This window comes from Erythrolamprus reginae, chromosome 2 (assembly GCF_031021105.1).
Source record: "Erythrolamprus reginae isolate rEryReg1 chromosome 2, rEryReg1.hap1, whole genome shotgun sequence".
In the NCBI taxonomy this organism is placed as follows: Eukaryota; Metazoa; Chordata; class Lepidosauria; order Squamata; family Dipsadidae; genus Erythrolamprus; species Erythrolamprus reginae.
In genome coordinates this window covers 12,142,349-12,160,851 of record NC_091951.1, presented here as the reverse complement: position 1 = coordinate 12,160,851, position 18,503 = coordinate 12,142,349, and the positions used below count along the sequence as shown (strand labels likewise).

The window sequence follows — 18,503 nt, the reverse complement described above, 5'->3', positions numbered from 1 at the left end:
TTGCGCTGTTGACCCCCCTGGAGCCCCTGTTGGGATCATGGAGACTTGAGGAGAGCGGGGCGCAGGTTGAGGATCGAGGCCAGAATGGCTCTGCGCTCTGCGCCCTTGTTGCTCCTGGTGTTGGTGGCGGTCGCCCTCCGAGAGAGCTGCTTCGGTGAGTCCCTTTGGGGGGGGGGAGGTCGCCCTTTTTATCTGCCAGGGAATATCTCTCTCCTCCCCCCCCCCCCCAAAAAGTATCTTCCCAAAAGGAGAATCCTGGTTCGGTCCTCTTTCTAGTCCGCTCCTTCTCCCCCTCTGGGATTAGGCCCCAAAGTTCCCTCCCTCCAGGAAAGCCCCTCTGGGAACAGGACGTGGGTGGACTCTCCAGACGTCAATCAAGTCTACCAGGGCGTCACCAAGCGCAGTTCTTTCCCTCCCCCAAAGTGGAGATTATTATCTATTATTTTAACCCAATTAAAAACTCTTCATTGGGCAGCCTTAGAGTCTCTTCCGTGTCTGTATTTTGACAATGGAAATTAAACAGTGACAATGTGATTTTGATTTTGGTCCTTGTTAGTAAAATTTGCAATAGTTTATGTCTTGTGAATTTAGTCCCCTCCAAGGAAGGAGGGGATTTGATAGAAACATAGAAACATAGAAGACTGACGGCAGAAAAAGACCTCATGGTCCATCTAGTCTGCCCTTATACTATTTCCTGTATTTTATCTTACAATGGATATATGTTTATCCCAGGCATGTTTAAATTCAGTAAAATAATATTTTCTCATGTTGCTTTTGATCTTTCCCCCAACTAACTTCAGATTGTGTCCCCTTGTTCTTGTGTTCACTTTCCTATTAAAAACACTTCCCTCCTGAACCTTATTTAACCCTTTAACATATTTAAATGTTTCGATCATGTCCCCCTTTTCCTTCTGTCCTCCAGACTATACAGATTGAGTTCATTAAGTCTTTCCTGATACGTTTTATGGCTAAGACCTTCCACCATTCTTGTAGCCTGTCTTTGGATCCGTTCAATTTTGTCAATACACATACATACTTCTATGCCCCCCCAGTCCCAAGGGGACTACCACTGAGACACTATACTTTTCTGCCCTCCCCCCCCCCCAAAAAATTAGAGGGAACACTGCTTGCAACCATAACTGACGCCAGAATTTATGTTGCTAAGTGAGAAATTTGTGCATTTTGCCTCAATTTATGACTTTCCCTGCCACGTTTTTTAAGCAAATCACTTGCAGTTGTTAAACTACAGTAATAACATGGTTTTTATGTGAATCTGCTTCCCCATTGAGTTTGCTTGACAGAACATTGCAAAAGGGGATCACATGATCCCCGGGACGATCCTGCAACTGTCATAAATATGAACCAGTTGTCAAGTGTCTGAATTTTGATCATGTGAAGAACGTGGGGATGCTACAATGGTCATAAGTGTGAAAAATAGTCATAAGTTACTTTTTTCAGTGATGATGTAACTTCAAATAGGCATTAAATAAACTGTTGGAAGTGGATGACTACCTATATACCACTTCACAGTGCTTTCAAGTCCAATGGAAGCAGTTGGAAATGTCAGCCTAACAATCTGACCTCGGAAGGAATTGACCTTGAGCAGGTCAGGATTGAACTCCTGGCTGTGGGCAGAATTAGCCTGCAATGCTGCATTCTAACCACTAAGCCTCCATGGCTCAAAGTATAAGGTTGAGCCACACTGAGTCCTGGGTTCAAAGCCAAGTCCTGTTCAGATGCCTGAACTCTGGGACGGGAGGGGGAATTTCCCAGTCGGAGGGGGGGTGAGGGGGAAGATCCAGGGGGGCTACATTGCATCATTGCTGCCCCCCTTCGCTCCCCCCTTTGCCTCCCCTTATCTCCCAAGCAAGCCGTTTGGGTTTCCTGTAAGGATCCCACGGCCTCTGGTATCACCCAAATTCCCCCCTCCCCTCCCCTATTTTATAAAATCCCCCCCCCTCAATCTGCACCTAACAATCCATGTTGGGCCTCAGTGAAGTCAGAGTGTTTTTTTTTCTCTTGGGGGGACCAGATGGGGATGGAGCCCCCCTTCTTCCTGTGGGGCCCCTGCAGCCTCCTTGGGGCAGAGACTGAGCAATGCAGAAGAGGGAGGGGGTGGAGGGAGGCCTTGCCGGATGCGGGGAACAATTGGAGGGGATCACAAAAAGGGGATCCTGCTCTCTCTTTGTCTCTGCTTCCCTTTGCTTTCCCCTCTCTTTCCCCTCAACCCTCCAGAAGATGTTCCTTTGCCTCTCGGTCACTCCCTCTTTCCACCCTCGGCTTTATTTCTCTCTCCCATCATCTCCCCCTTCATCTCCTCTTCTTCCTCCTCTGCCTCCAGTTCTCTTCTTCTTCTTTCTTCTTTCCAGACCTGGAAACGAGCCTTCTGTGCCCCATGTAGCATCAGGGTCCTTGACTGAAGCCCCCTAACTCTGCCCCTCTGGGTCCCTTCCAGGCGCCTCCTCCCACTCCATGAAGTATTTCTTCACCTCCATCTCGGAGCCCAGTCAGGGGCCGCCCTACTTTGTCACTGTGGGGTTTGTGGATGGTCAGGCCATTGATCACTACGACAGCAACAGCCGGAGGATGAAGCCTCGAGTCCCCTGGATGGAGAAGGTGGGGAAGGGGGATCCCCAATACTGGGACAGAAACACCCAGAGAGCTCGTGCCAATGAGGAGACGTTCCGAGCAGACCTGGAGACTCTGAGGAGTCACTACAATCAGAGCGAAGGTGAGTGATGGATTGGGTGGCTCCTCCAGCCCCATATTCCCCTCCCTAGGAACCAGAGGGGGAGGAAAGGGGGGGTCCCTTCAAAGGGAGAGGCTGCTTCCACAACTTTAAAATAGTCTTTTTAAATATGTTTATTCTTTTTAAAAAATCCATATAAATTGTCCTTTCCTCCATAGCTGACATTTTCTGCCAATTGCAGTTAATGAAAACATGTTTAAATTTATCCATCTGTCTTTCTGAATGTTGATATTGATATAAACTGAGATAAAGAGACCAAAATCTCCCCCCCCATGAAAGTTGGAGGGTCTGACAGTGGGTCTCCTGCTGTCGGGGAGGAAGGGAATCACAGGTCTCCCCCATAAAAAAAGGCAGTGGATCCTAACTAAATTCTACAGCAAGCAGGTCCTCATCTTTCTCTCTGTTTCCACCTCAGAGAAATAAGGGATCAAGTGCAGATCTACCTGGAGTGACTAGATCCCTTCACCCCCTTTTTGGAGGGATGAGGGCCCCCCATATGCCAGGAGCTTCTGCTCATCCTCCAGTTAAAAGGAGGGGCCAGGAAGACCCAAATGGGGTGGGGGCTCTTGGGGGGGTCACAGGGCCAGGATCCTCCCAATCCTGAGAGGGAAAGACAGAGAAGAAAGGATCCTCCATTTGGGGCCCTTCCAGAGTCTCTCAGAGCCTTCGTGGCTTCCCATCCTTGGTCCCTCAAGCTGAACTCCTGCCCTGCCCTCTTGGTGGGGCTGCTCTGGAGGGGGGGAGGCCTTCTTCAGCAGCCCCCCCCCCCCTTCTGCCATCTTTGGGGCACAAGATTCACCTTCAAGGAACCTTATTTGGGGGCAGGGGCTGAAAGCACCTGTGGGTCTCATGGGAGCCTCCTTTCCAGGCTAAAGAGCCCCAAATGTCCCAACCTTTCCTCAAAGGGAGGCTGCTTCCCCCCTCCCCTCGCCTGAGTCGCCTCCTCTGGACCTTCTCCAGCCCCCTCCTCTCCTTTTGGGGGTCTTTGGGCCACAACTGCTCCCAGTATTCCAGATGTGGTTGCTCTGCCTTGATTCATGTAAAGGCTTTGGGACATCAGCCTCTCTTGGGTTCTCCATACAATTTTAATGATATCCTGTTTGCATTTTAAACATTTAAATATAATTTGCATTAAACCTTTTGAAGAAAAGATAAAAACTAGTAGAAGGTAACATAAAGTAAAGGAGCAAAAGGAAACTAATCAAAGAAAATTAAATAAAAGTCCATTTTCCCCATGGGGAGATCAGGGAATCTTCTCTTGAGGGAAGGATCAGGCTGGAGCTCACGAGGATCTTCCTCTTCCTCCAATGGGAAGATCTCTGGCTGAGCAGAAGATGCAGAGAAAGGATCCCCTCACCCGACATTCCTGGGTGGGGGAAGGGAGGGAAAACACTGGTCAGTTTAGTTCAACTGTCCTTCCAGGTGGTTTTTCCCTTAGATTTGAGAGTTCCTGGCGTCCTTCCTCCCTCTCAAGCCCAAACAGGACTAGAAACATTTCAGGATTTCCTTTTGGTTTTTTCAAAGATTCGATTTTATTTTAAATCCACGAATCTGGTCACTTGAGGTCTAAGTATCTTCTCCAGGGCCTTGCAAAGACTGTGGACTTCAAGCTCATTTCAAAGGCCAATAACCCTTCAGGTGTCCAGATCAGACTGGGCCACTTGCTGCTGTTGCTGAGGAAAATATTCTTTTGTGGCCCTTCAAGGCTTCATCCCCACATTGCACTAAACCATGGTTTGTTTCTGGTTAGCCCAAAGTGGGAACTGGCCCTTGTGACTTGATGCTATTTGTGAACGTAGTCCAAGATTTATGATCACAAGGATCCATGCAAGCATTTATGTAGATCAATCAGATCCTCTTTGAGACATAGAAACATAGAAACATAGAAGTCTGACGGCAAAACAAGACCTCATGATCCATCTAGTCTGCCCTTATACTATTTTCTGTATTTTATCTTAGGATGGATCTATGTTTATCCCAGGCATGTTTAAATTCAGTTACTGTGGATTTATCAACCACGTCTGCTAGAAGTTTGTTCCAAGGATCTACTACTCTTTCAGTAAAATAAAATTTTCTCATGTTGCTTTTGAGACCACCAGATTCTCAGTCCCTCTTTGCAGCCGCAGATCCAGGCTCCTGTTCCCTCTCTGGGATCCCTTCCTTTCCCCCCAGAGGAACAGCAGAGAGAAAGATGGAAGGATCTCTGTCCCTCTGTTTCTTTTTCCACTCCTCCTTCTCTCCGTCTCCCTTGGGATCCTCTGCTGCCTTTTCCAGATTCCCTTTTCCTGGGAAGGTTCAGGGACTCTGAACTGGGGGGAGGGGAATGCAGGGAGGGAGGGGGAGGGAGGGGAGAAGGGAGGTTAGTGATTGGGGGCTTTCTTTCCCTTGGACTCTGGGGAGGAAATGGGGGTGTCAGTGCCTCTGTCAACGTCCCTGCAGGAAGGGGGGCAGCTCTGTCTATCTTCAACCATCCTCCTGTCTGTCCTTTAGGCCTGCACACATGGCAGCGGATGTTAGGCTGTGAGCTCCGGAGAGACGGGAGCAAAGGTGGGCTTATGCAGTATGGCTATGACGGGAGGACCTTCCTCACCTTCGACAAGGAGACCCTCACTTGGGTGGCTCCCGACCCCCAGGCTCAGAACACCCAGAGGAAATGGGATGGTTTACCAGGATTGAATCAGTATTTGAAGGCCTACCTGGAGGAGGAATGTTTTGACTGGATAAAGAAGTACCTGTCCTATGGGAATGAGACGCTGCTGAGGACAGGTGAGCATCTGAATGGAGACTGGACTTTCCTCCTTTATGGCCGGATCTCTTGGACACATTCAGCCCCTTTGAGTCCCTGGTCTACAGCCTGTTTGCCCTGGTGTGAATCCTCCCCACCCCCTTCCAGCCTCTCTCCAGGACACGGGAAGCTCTGATTGGTTCTCACTACCAGGCAGCCATTCAGTGGACCAGGAAATGCAGCCTCTGCCTGGCAGGTGTCTGGGTGGGTCAGGCAGGAAAAGCCCTTGAGGGTGTCCTCTTCACTGCCCACAAGGAGGCAACCATTTGGGGCCATTCAGTGAAATCCCCATTAGCCAAACTGTAGTCGAGAGTGGTGGGCAGCCTTCATTTCTCCCCCCATTAACTCTGCTTCTCCCCACATCCCACAGGAGGCTCCCTCCCTGCCTTAAACCCGAGTGTACCTCCTACTCCCACCACTAGAGGGCTCCACTTCTACCATTAGAAGACATCATCAGTGTCTCCACTTGGGCAAAAGGGCCATGGATGAGGGGTTCATTTCTTTCGGGGGGGGGGGGGGGGGTTCAGAGTGGAGCAAAGTTTCTCTCAATCTTTCTTTTAAGCCTGAAACAGGTTCCCACAATTCTCAGTCAGCCTTTCTCAAAACAACCCCCTCCCCACCTTCAGGAACACCCCCTCCCCTCGTATTATGGGACTCACATTATAATCTTTTCCTAGGACTTTTTATTACTTTACCATCTAGAACACCCCTCCCCCCTCGGTTTCTCCTTTTCCCCCTGGGGTCCTTGATCCCACCAGGATCAGCTGCATGAGATTAGGATCAATGGGGGATCCACTGATGATGATCGCCAACAGCGCCTCCCTGCCTGAGGAGGACCCTCTCTCTCTTCCATTGGCCTCAATCTCTCTCTGTTGCCCCCCCCCCCTTTTTTCAGAGACAAAATCTCTTTTCCAAATTGACCAGTGTGAGATTCCCTTTGATCTCTCTTCCCCTCAAAATTGGGGTTCTGTCCCTTGGAAAGAGGCCTGGAGCAGCCTCAGATTCAGGGGAGCAGAAGAGGATGCAGAAAGTAGAGAGAATCTTCTGTGTTGTGGCTGTTTTGAGAGGGAACCTAAGAGACCATCTCCACTCTCCCTCCCCTGAAGGGAGCAGCCCAAGATCAGCCAGAGGTCAAAGCAGACAGAGAGGAATTTCCTTGGACCCTCAATTTGCTGCCGGAGATTTTTCAGGCTGAGTCCCTGGGAAGGACTCAAAATCAGGAGTTCTTGTGGTTGAGCGTTTTCCAGATTCGGAGCATTTCCCAAAACCCCTTGAGATGCTTCAGGTGTGGAGGGGGAAATAGGGGGAGAGTTTCCTGCCCCTGATTTTCTCACCCACCTTTCAGTCTCTGGAGGGGCTCAGAGTCAATTCCGGTGTTTCCGCAGAGCCTCCAGTGGTGACAATGAGCAGCAGGACGGAGGTGGAGGATGGGATGGAGACGCACGTCTGCCGGGTCCACGGCTTCTACCCCAGGGAGATCGATGCCTCCTGGACGAGGGACGGGGAGGTCTGGCTGCAGGACACCTTCCGTGGGTTTCTGGCCCCCAACGCAGATGGGACCTACCACTACTGGATCAGCGTCCAGATCGACCCCAAAGAGAGGGGCCGCTATCGGTGCCACGTGGAGCACGACGGCCTGCAGGATCCTCTGGACTTGGAGCTGAAGGGTGAGAGGCTGCAGGGAGGGAAAGGCCGGGCTCTTTGGCAGCCTGGAGGAGGGTGGGACAGAAATCTGCCCCCAGGTGTGTCCAGATGTGAACATACCTGAGCTTTTATGCATTGGTTTTTCCATTGTTTGAGGTTGGTGAAGCTGCAGGGACCAAACCATAGAACTGACTTCAGGGGATAGAAAGGAAACTATAGAATCCCATCACAATACTCTGCCGATCCTGATGAAATTTTTATTTATTTTATTTATTTATTTTGTCCAATACACAATGAAGGTTATAGAGGATATACTTGTTGTAAAATATATCAGAGAAAGAATAGAAGAGAAGATATAGGAATAAAATATATCAATGAAAGAATAGAGAAAGGATATAGGAATAGAAGAAAAGATATATGAGATATAGGAGAGACAATAGGACAGGGGACGGAAGGCACTCTGGTGCACTTATGCACGCCCCTTACTGACCTCTTAGGAATTTGGAGAGGTCAACAGTGAATAGTCTAGGGGTGAAATGGGGGTTAGGGGATGACACTGCGGAGTCTGGTAATGAGTTCCATGCTTCGACAACTCGATTACTAAAGTCGTATTTTTTACAGTGAAGGTTGGAGCGGTTAATATTAAGTTTGAATCTAGATGAGTTGTCCATATGTTTTTGCAGTGGAGGAGCTGCAGGTTGCAGGATAGATTTTTAATGAATCCAAATTGTTTGTTCGAGAGCAGATTATTAGTTTCTAGGTGGAGAGTAATTGATTGGTTTATAATTGATTCCATGACTTTGCAAGGGATGCAGCATAGTGATATTGGTCTGCAGTTATCAACAAGTCAGGGGTCTCCTTTTTTGAAGATGGGGATGACCAATGCTTTCGATCATAGCTTGGGAAGTGTGCTGGTTCTGAAGGATTTTTCAAAAATTATGCTTAGTGGTTCAACTATAGCACAAGAGAGCTTTTTTAGGAAGTATGCACATAGATCATCTGGTCTGACTGATAGAGAAGGTTTAAGGTCACATAATGCTTTTTCAACATGGTCTTCACTGAAGTCTACTTGGATTAGGTCGTTGAGGGAGTTTGAGGTGCGATTGATGAAATTGGGGGATGAGCCATTGCTGTTAACAAAGACAGAGCCAAAGAAAGAGTTGAGGAAGTTAGCTTTGGATGAGTCAACGTGCTATTCTTCGTTGTTGGGTCCTTTGAGAGGTGGGATAGGACTAGAGTCCTTGAGGTTGTTGTTGACAAAGTTGTAGAAGGCTCGATTAGATTTGCTACGTAGGAGCTTTTCCTCTTGTTTGCTGTGGTAGTTGAGACATTCTGCTTTTATTTGATTGCATATGCTTTTATATCGGCTTTTGAATTTTGCTACTTGTCCTTTTTTGTTTTTCCGCCAGAGAGAATTGTTTCTTGTTTGTAATTTTCTTATTGAGATGGGAAGGTTATTTTTCTTGTTTGTGGTAGATGTTAGTGGTACATGGTCTGATAATTATTTTCATTTCGAGCAAGAATGTGTTGTAGAGGTCATCAGTAGTGTTGCATCAGAGAATAGAGTTTGCCAGATGGGCTTCAATGAATTCATAGTTCGCTTTTTTGTAATTGAATTTGGGTGTTGCATTATTTGGGTGGATCTTAGTGTGGCTTAGGTTGAAACTGAAGTTTATCATGCTGTGGTCACTGTTGGAAAATGCTTCTTTTATTTGTAAGCCATATATTGCACTTTTGCTGTTGCAGGAGATCCAGACAGTTATCTAGTCTAGTATTCTTAGTTGTTGTTGTGATTGTTGTTGTTGTTGTTGTTGTTATTATTATTATCATTATCATTATTAATTAAATTTGTATGCTGCTCCTCTCCGTAGACTCCGTAGTTACGAGTTGGTCGAGTCCCAGACAGCCCGGAGCTCTGTTGCAGAGTAAGAAGTGAATTGTGGTATTTAGGGATAGATCACAGACAATAGTTTCAGGGAGCAATAGATCCTGTGCAACTTTTACTTTTTTAGGTTCAGTGATTTTTTTGTAGAATATAGCTACTCTGCCTCCTCTGCTGGATTCACGGTATGAGCGGAAAACATGGTAGTTTTTTGATGTGATAATGGCGTCTGGGTAGGAAGCATTTAGCCATGTTTTGCAGATAAAAATTATATCGAAACTGGATGTTTCTAATAGAAGGAGGAATTCAGACATCTTCTTGACTACTCTTCTGGCATTTAATAGTTTACGTTTGAGATTGGTCTTGTGTTGGAGATGGGTTTTGTGGTGGTTAGAGGAAATAAGGGGCTCACTTTCCTATTCTTTGAGGTGCTAGGGATGTCCATTTGTTGTTGTGGGATGGGGGTCTGGCAGATGTCAGTTTGATGTGAGATGGTAGGTTGAAAGATGAAGGATGGTTGATGTTGGATGTTAGTTTGGAAGATCTAGGGAGGAGGATGGGTTCTGGATTTGATGCTTTCAGTGTGGTAATCTATGTATAGGTTTGTTTCACCAAGTTCAAGGTGTCTCCACCCATAGTTCACAAGAGGGGATATGTTTATTTATTTATTATTTATTTATTTATTGTTAGAGTTGAAAAGGACCATGCAGGTCATCAAGTTCAACCCCCTGCCTAAGCAGGAATCCTAAAGCACCCCAGCCAAGTGGCAGTCCAATCTCCTCTTGAAAGTGTCCAGAGTTGGGGAGTTCACAACCTCCGCAGGCAGGTTGTTCCAATGGTTGATCGCTCTGACCGTCAGGAAGTTCTTCCTTACTTCTAGGTTGAATCTCTCCTTGGTCAGCTTCCAGCCGTTGTTCCTCATTCGGCCCTCTGGTGCTCTGGAGAATAGAGTGACCACCTCCTCTCTGTGGCAACCCCTCATATACCTGTATACAGCTATCATGTCCCCTCTGGCCCTCCTTTTCTCAAGGCTATCCATGCCCAGTTCCCGCAATCTCTCTTCGTAAGTTTTGGTTTCAAGTCCCCTAATCATTTTGGTTGCTCTTTGCACCTTCTCCAGAGTTTCAATGTCTCTTTTGAAGTGTGGTGACCAGAACTGGATGCAGTACTCCAGATGTGGTCTGACCAGGGCGTAGTAGAAGTGGTATTAATACTTCCCTGGTCTTGGAGTGTATCCCTCTGTTGATGCATCTTAGGATAGTGTTGGCTATTTTGGCCGCTGCTGCACATTGCTGGCTCATGTTTAGTTGATTATCCACCAAGACTCCAAGAAAGAGAGAAAGATCTGGTCTGGATCTGAGTTTGTTGTAAGTAATGTTATTTCTGGCAAGGAGGTTAATGGCCCTGATGAATTGCTGTTTTGTTTGTTCGTTTTTGCATACCACTCTGCAGAAAAGGGGGGCTATTGAGCCATTGTTATATCTGTGCTCTGGTCCATTTCTGGTAACTTCTAAAATGTCTTCTGGGGCAATTGTTTGTGAATATGAATGCTGGTGGCGGATGATGTTTCTTATTTTTGTTATGTCGGATTCATGGTTTTCTTCAAGACCAAAGAGGAGAGCATTCTGGGTTTTTTGTTGACGCTCCAAGGCATCTTTGACTAGGGTGGGGATATCAGTGGTAGATTTAGTAGGTCTTGGTCGTATGTGTAGTGGTTGAGGTCGAGGTGGTCCTGGTGGAGCGTAAACAGGTGGTGGTGAAGTGGTAAATGGTATTTGGTTGGGTGGATTTGCATTAATCAGTGCTTGGATATTTTTTTTCCATGGATGCAAGTTGTGGTTCAGTGCTTTCTATGAATGCTTGTTGGGTTTTAGTGGTTTCTTTTAAGGTGTTAATCTCGCCAGACAAGCTGCTGTGGATATTTAATTTAGGGGTGCAGGATGAACACATATAAAGAAATGAGGAGTTTTCTTTTCGAAGGGTGGCTATCTGCTTTGTAACGTTGAGGTAGTTGTGGTGTGCAGATAAGTTGCAAGTTTGGCATTTTATAAGACCATCATGGTCATTGCATTTAAAGCATGGGTTGCTCTCAGGTTCACTTGCTTGAGGTTTCTTTTTGCTTGGAATGTCTGGTCTCTGGGATGTGGAGCTTTATTTCTTTATGACTCAGTGGTTGGTGGGAGAGGCAATGGGATGTTTATGCTTGAGGATGCTTGAATACTTAGCCTCCCCCTTTGATGCAAACTTGACTGCAGAAAATGCGATTTCAGCAATAGAGTGATCACCACCTGGAACTCATTACCTGACTCTGCTGTTGCTTCCCCCAACCCCAAAATCTTCAACCTTATCTACGATCGACCTCTCCCCTTTTCTTAGAGGTCTGTAAGGGGCGTGCATAAGTACACTTTTGTGCCTAATGTCCCTGTCCTACTGTCTTATTATCCCTTCTATTACTAAGTTCTACTTATGTTATGTTAATATCTACTATAATACTATACTTGCTAGACAAATAAATAAGTAAATAAATAAATACATAAATAAGTAAGTAAGTAAGTAAGTAAGTAAGTAAGTAAGTAAGTAAGTAAATAAATAAATAAATAAATAAATAAATAAATGTTCAGTTCTGGAGACCTCACCTACAAAAAGATATTGACAAAATTGAACGGGTCCAAAGACGGGCTACAAGAATGGTGGAAGGTCTTAAGCATAAAACGTATCAGGAAAGACTTCATGAACTCAATCTGTATAGTCTGGAGGACAGAAGGAAAAGGGGGGACATGATCGAAACATTTAAATATGTTAAAGGGTTAAATAAGGTTCAGGAGGGAAGTGTTTTTAATAGGAAAGTGAACACAAGAACAAGGGGACACAATCTGAAGTTAGTTGGGGGAAAGATCAAAAGCAACATGAGAAAATATTATTTTACTGAAAGAGTAGTAGATCCTTGGAACAAACTTCCAGCAGACGTGGTTGGTAAATCCACAGTAACTGAATTTAAACATGCCTGGGATAAACATATATCCATCCTAAGATAAAATTCAGGAAATAGTATAAGGGCAGACTAGATGGACCATGAGGTCTTTTTCTGCCGTCAGTCTTCTATGTTTCTATGTTTCTATAAATAAATAAATGGACAACTTGTGCAAACAATAAACAACTTCCAGAGTTTTTTAGTGTGTCAGGAAAGTATTTCAGTTACCAGTTGAATCCCAGGTTAATTAAGGCTATTTCCTTATTTTTGGGTTCGGCTGAGAATGGACTTTATTTATTTTATTTTATTTATTTATTTTGTCCAATACACAATAATACACATTGAAGGTTATAGAGGATATAGTAGAGAAGAAATACGAGATATAAGAGAGACTATAGCACAGGGGACGGAAGGCACTCAACTGACCTCTTAGGGATCTGGAGAGGTCAACCGTGGACAGTCTAAGGGTAAAATGTTGGGGGTTAGGGGATGATACTATAGAGTCCGGTAAGGAGTTCCATGCTTCGACAACCCGATTACTAAAGTCATATTTTTTACAGCCAAGTTTGGAGCGGTTAATATGAAGCTTGAATCTGTTGTGTGCTGGCTTTGGGTATTTCCATGGGGATCCCAGTTATTAAGTTACTTGAGGTTCAAAGAAATGCCCTTAGACCCTCTCTTAAGTCTCCCCTGGTTCTTCCTCCCAGCAGAAAAGCAGCAGTTACGCTGAGCATCAGAATCAGATTTGCTTTTGTTTACAATTTCCAAAGTAGAAGAATCAGGAGGAGTCTGTAGCCCCTTTTCTGAAGGCAGATTTTGATTAAAATGGATGAACTCCAGCTGACTTCAGGGAATGCAGAGAGTCTGTACACTGAAGCATCCGGAGTCAGAACAGAGGCTCCCGAATCAGAGAGTGACAGGGTCTCCTGCTATAAAGGTCAAAAGGTCACTGTTGCTGCTCTAAGAAAGAAGCTGCACATTGTTTTATGATACGATATGTGAATTAATGAGGCTCAGCATAAAACCCAAGGGAAAAAGCCCCCTCTCAAAGAACTCTGCATATGCTCAGAAGTGTCCCAAATGTACACCAGATTTCCAAAGTTTCAAAATTCAAATTGAAATTCAATTTTTTTAAATTGATGATTGTCACCGTTGATAGAGGAAATAATCAAATTTAATTGCTCTTTCTCCCAATTCAGATCCTACCTATTCAAAATCCAACCTTTGGCTCATCATTATCGGCTGTGCTGTGGCTGCTCTGGTCCTGCTGTGTGTGATTGCTGGGATTGTGGTGTTCTTCAGTAAGTATCCTTTTTTGGGGGGAAGATGGGGAGATTCCCCCCAAGTCTTTCCCTTTGGGGAGCTCCTTCAGGGCTCCCGTCTATCCTGTTGTCCCAGCCCTCTTGGGAAGCATCTGAGATCTCAGCCTCTTGCTGGGACTCCAGTCTCGGTTCAGCTGAGTCTGAGATTCAGGCAGTCTGAGGTTCTTCTGAGTTGGGAAGAGGCCTCCCAGTTCCTCTGTCCCCCTCAAAGGCTTTGATCAAAGAGCAGCAGAGAAGGATTTCCATGGGAACCTCCCTCCCCTCCCAGCTGCTTCCCCCAATTCCCCTCCCTCCATTTCAGAGGCAGCAGGTCTCTCTTGGGGAAAATCAGGAGATACATTTGTATTTTGAAGACCTTTCTGTCTTTATTGATGGGACAAAGTGACTGTAAAATATCTCCTGGGGTTCTTCCACCTACGGAGGGAGAGTTTGGATGATCTCTGGTGGATCCTTTTGAGCTTTCACTGATTTTGGTCCTTGCAGAGAGACGTCAGGATGGCTACAGAGCAGCATCAAGTGAGTGATTTGTCCTCTGTCCATGTAACAGCACTTAGACTTACATACTGCTTCACGGTGCTTCACAGCCTCTCTAAGTGCTTTACAGAATCCGCCTCTTGCCCCCAACAATCTGGGTCCTCATTTGACCCACCTGGGAAGGAAGGAAGGCTGAGTCAACCTTGAGCCTGGTGGGATTTGATCTGGTGAACTGCAGTCAGCAGAAGCAGCTTGCAGTCTAACCACTGGGCCACCAGGGCTCATCTGCCACTTAGATCAGGGACCAGAAGCACCATCACTTGAGGGCTCTGTGTGTTTTGTTTTGTTTTATTTATTTATTTTGTCCAATACACAATGAGGGTTTTAGAGGGTATATATATCTATATACACATAGTAAAATACACCATGAAGGTTATAGAGGAGATACTCATAGTAAAATATATCTAAGAAAGAATAGAAAAGAAGGTATAGTAATAGAACCTATCAATGAAAGAATAGAAGAAGAGATATAGGAATAGAAGAAAGGTATAGGAGATATAGGAGAGCAATAAGACAGGGGATGGAAGGCCCTCTAGTGCACTTGTATTCGCCCCTTACTGACCTCTTAAGAATCTGGATAGGTCAACCATGGATGATCTAAGGGTAAAGTGTTGGGGGTTTGGGGATGACACTATGGAGTCCGGTAAGGAGTTCCACACTTCGACAACTCGGTTACTGAAGTCATATTTTTTACAGTCAAGTTTGGAGCGGTTAATATTAAGTTTAAATCTGTTGTGTGCTCTTGTGTTGTTGTGGTTGAAACTGAAATAGTCGCCGACAGGCAGGACGTTGCAGCATATGATCTTGTGGGTGGGTGTTTGTTTGTTTGTGAGAGAGGGGGGGGAGAGAGAGTGTGTGTGTGTGTGCTACCTTCCTCTTCTCCCTAAGAGCCAGGCTGGGGAAGATGGGCCCCCTTGTCATTAGAGCCAGGCTGTTCTTGGAAGTGGAGTCCTCCAAGGAGAAACATCTGGGATGGGGAACTCTCCAGAAGGTGAGCTGGTGGAAGGTCCCTCTGACTGAGAACATGCTCTGTTTCCCAAGGAGGCAGAAACAAAAGGCTTGGCCAAGAGAGAGTCGGAAGCTCCATAAACTTAGGGGTCCAAGGGGGCATTTGGAGGGAAAAGGAGCTTTGGGGGATGCCAGCTGGATCTCCTCTTGGTCTCCCATCACAAAGGCTCTTAAGTATGAACTGGCTGTCTTTGGATGGAAGACCCCCATTTCTTTGAGGGGAAATAGGGAAACCACCGGTGAGACCATGATCCTCAGTGGTTACAGACTCCTCTGCTATCATGGCTGAATCTGGAAGGAGGTTTGTTTCCCTCTCTCTGAGATGCCCCCACCTGGGTTTAGGGTTTGGCTCCAACTGAGAGCCCAGGGCAGGAGACGTGGGGTGCAGTGGTCATCAGAGAATCCCTTTTGGCTCTCAGGATGCTCCCACCCCATGTTTCTGGTTGTGACTCCCTGTTTCTGGCTCTGGACTCAGAGGATCAGTTGGGATTGTTGCTACTGCACCAGCCTCCCTGCTGAATGGGCGCCTCAGCTATTGGAGTTGCCCAGGATTATGGTCCTGGAAGTCCTCAACCTGCCGTCCCTGGAATTGGCCTCAGAAGCAGCCCAGGGGTTCATTGCCTCCATGGTGGACATGGGCCTCTCTCAGATCATCTTGTGGTCAGTGAACACCGGATGTGATCTTCTTGTCAGACAAAGGCAACCTGATCTGATTTGGGGAATCTGGTTTTGATTTATTCTTTTAAATGATCTACATGGCATTTTACTGAATTTCACTGTGAGCTGCCGAGAGTCCCCTGGGTGAGATGGGTGGCATAGGAGTTGAATAATGAATGGATGAAAAGTCTGACATCCTCTGAGAAGTTTGTGAAGCTGCAGAGGTCAAAGGGTGAAGGGAGAGATTTCTTCTCCTCGGAGGATCCAGACAAGGCAGAGACTCACTCTGGGTCTTTCTCCCCAATGCAGGAAGCAACCAGGCCATTGAGCAGCCCCCTCCCAGGTAAGTGTCCCCCTGTGGGGGCTGCATGGGGGGAGAGGGAGGGAGGGGAGTGGGAGACATAGTTTGGGAAATCCCCCTCCTCTCTCCTCTTCATCTCAAACTCTGCAAGGGAAGGGATTTGGGGGAGAGGCAGTGGGGCTCTGGGGGGGAGGGTCTGCCTGTCCCCAAACTCTTCTCCTGCAAGGCCAGACTGGGGCCAGGCCCCTCTCAGGATCCGACTTTTCTTGGGTCAGGAGGCTCAGAGACCTGCAAAGAGGAGATTGGAGGGTCCCCACTGCAAGGGGAGGGTCTTCCTGAGGGCCCTGCAGTCATGGGTGGAGAGGGGGCTTCTGTTCCCTCCTTGATCCCATGTGGGAATCCCTCACCCACACCAGGAGCTAGTCTCAGGCCTGTCCCTCCCCCCTCTTGTCACTCTGGAGATCCCACCCAGCTGATCCCTCTCTTGAGGCTGCTCCCTCTGCTCCTTCACAGGACTGATCTTTGGGGATCCCTTGTGATCCTTCCTCTTGGATCCTTCTCAGACTGACCCTTTTCCCTCCTCTTGGCAGCCCGAGTGGAGAGTCCCAGCATGAGGAAGGAGGAGAGGAGAGGGGATCGACCTTCTTCTGAGTTAGGCCGGACTCTCAGGAGGAACTTTTCAGGGCCTTCCAGCGTCCAGGAACCAGGATGGATTTTGGATCTTTCTTGATTGCTTTTATCATTAAATCAATAACTGTTTTTATTCTAAGTTAGGAACAGAGGAGGAAAGAAAATCTTTTGTGTTTATAATCGTGGGATCGAAAGGATTCAAACATGGATTTAGTAGATATTTCTTATTTATTTGCATCCTCCTGAACGTATTGAACATGTCCAACACATCTTCCTCCTCTTATTTTCCCCACAACAACAACCCTGTGAGGTGAGCTCGGCTGAGAGGGAGTGACTGGCCCAAGGCCATCCAGGTTGTTTTAATGGCTGACGCAGGCCTAGAACTCACAGTCGCTTTCTAACTTGGTGCCTTCACCACTAGATCAAACTGCCTTTTATAGCTTGTAATATACTGTATTTTTTGGTGTATAAGATGCACCTTTTTACTGCAAAAAAGCGCTTTAAAAATTGGGTGCGTCTTATGCATCTAATGCTGCCGAGGCCGCCTGGCAGCTCAGTCCTGGGGGTGGGCAGGGTGCCGGGTGTAGCACCAGCAGCAAAGCCTCTCTTTCCAGGCGGCTGCCTGGGCCTCCAACAGGCAGGGATAAGGCGGATGCGCCGCCAGAGTTAGCCAATCCCGGCCCCTGCCACAGCCGCTCGCCCAGCCGAGCCGGCCAACCAACAACACGGTGAGGAGGGGGCTGATGGAGCCGCGCCCACTCACCCGGATCAAGGCCGCCCCGTTGGCTTTCTCCAGCAGCTGGATACACAGAACACCGAGGGGGCGCCTGGCGGCTTCTCCTCAGCTGCCGACGCACGTCCCATATCACTTGCCCGGTGGGGGGTGTTTCTCGTGGGGTCCCTGCCGGCACCGCCATTTCGGATGCCCTTGGTGACTAGTCACTCCCATCCAAATTGGGGGGGGTGTGCCGGCAGGGACCCTGTGAGAAACGCCCACCGCCGGACAAGTGAGGCACGGTGCGTAGCGGCAGCTGAGGAGAAGCAGTCAGGCGTCCCCTCGGCGCTCTGTGTATCCAGCTGGTGGAGGAGGCCTGTGGGGCTGCCTTGGTCGTCTGGCGCGAGCGGGCTCAGCTCCATCAGCCCCCACCCGGATCTTCTGCCTTCGGGGGGGCCTTTGGGAGGTTGCTGCAAGGCAGGTGAGGTGGGCGCACATGACGGCAGCTGAGGAGAAGCAGGTGAAGGTCCCCTCGGCGCTCTGCACATCCAAGGGATTGCGTTGGAGAGCGACCCTCCCCCCACACCCCTGCGTCCCCTTGCGCCACCCAAACTGGAGACAGAGGAAAGGGAGGGAGGGAGGGAGATAGGAAAGGCAGACCCTGGAGCTTTTGAGCAGGCAAGGCCTTTTAGATGGTCTGCTCACAAAGGCTTTGGAGGAAGCCGGAGGGAAGGAGAAGGGAAGGGAGAGGGGGGGAGGGTAGAAAACAATTTTCACTTTTTCCTCAACCGGATCAGGATTGCAGCAGTTAAACTGTTGTGTGTGTGTATTTGTGTGGAGTGTGTGTGTGTGTGGAGTGTTATCCTCCAGACAAGACCCTTCTCCCATGACTGGTGGAGGAATTCTGGGAGTTGAAGTCCACTGGTCTTAAAACTGTCAAGTTTGAAGATCCCAGAGTTAGGGGTTAGAAGAGCAAGGGTCTTCAATCCTGGCAAGATTAAGGCTTGTGGACTTCAACTCCCATTCCTAAAGTAGCATGACTGGTGGAGGAATTCTGGGAGTTGAAGTCCACAAACTTGTAAAAAGTATTCTGCTACACTGGTATTTTATTAAGCAATATAATACTACACCATTTGGTTCACAATACTTTTTCCCTTGTTTTCCTCCTCTAGAATATAGGTGCGTCTTATACATCGGTGCGTCTTATGCACCGAAAAATAAGGTAGTTTGTAGCAACTATGTTGTTATTTCTTGTGAAGTTTAATAAGCTGCTGCTGATTGACAGATTTTAGAGAAATATTTGTA

At 47.3% G+C, this 18,503-nt stretch overlaps 1 protein-coding gene across 2 annotated transcripts; it reads left to right on the top strand.

The window, feature by feature from the left end:
* Positions 1-17,297, top strand: LOC139159720 (major histocompatibility complex class I-related gene protein-like). 2 transcript variants are annotated; one of them, XM_070737073.1, is made up of 8 exons: positions 1-154; positions 2,456-2,731; positions 5,240-5,515; positions 6,920-7,201; positions 13,231-13,332; positions 13,837-13,869; positions 15,862-15,895; positions 16,444-17,297. In XM_070737073.1, the coding sequence occupies exons 1-8, from the start codon at positions 85-87 to the stop codon at positions 16,502-16,504; spliced, it is 1,134 nt and encodes a 377-aa protein (XP_070593174.1). In that variant the 5' UTR covers positions 1-84; the 3' UTR covers positions 16,505-17,297. The 2 variants fall into 2 exon arrangements, with proteins under 2 accessions (XP_070593174.1, XP_070593175.1); XM_070737074.1 differs by lacking the exon at positions 13,837-13,869.
* Positions 17,298-18,503: the final 1,206 nt, after the last annotated feature.

What these genes read in the sequence shown, in the direction of transcription:
- LOC139159720 (XM_070737073.1), top strand. Translation starts at nt 85, where the DNA reads ATGGCTCTGCGCTCTGCGCCCTTGTTGCTCCTGGTGTTGGTGGCGGTC. An exon ending in TGGGATTGTGGTGTTCTTCA is followed by an intron (nt 13,333 to 13,836) that starts GTAAGTATCCTT and finishes TGGTCCTTGCAG; the next exon opens with AGAGACGTCAGGATGGCTAC. An exon ending in ATTGAGCAGCCCCCTCCCAG is followed by an intron (nt 15,896 to 16,443) that starts GTAAGTGTCCCC and finishes TCCTCTTGGCAG; the next exon opens with CCCGAGTGGAGAGTCCCAGC.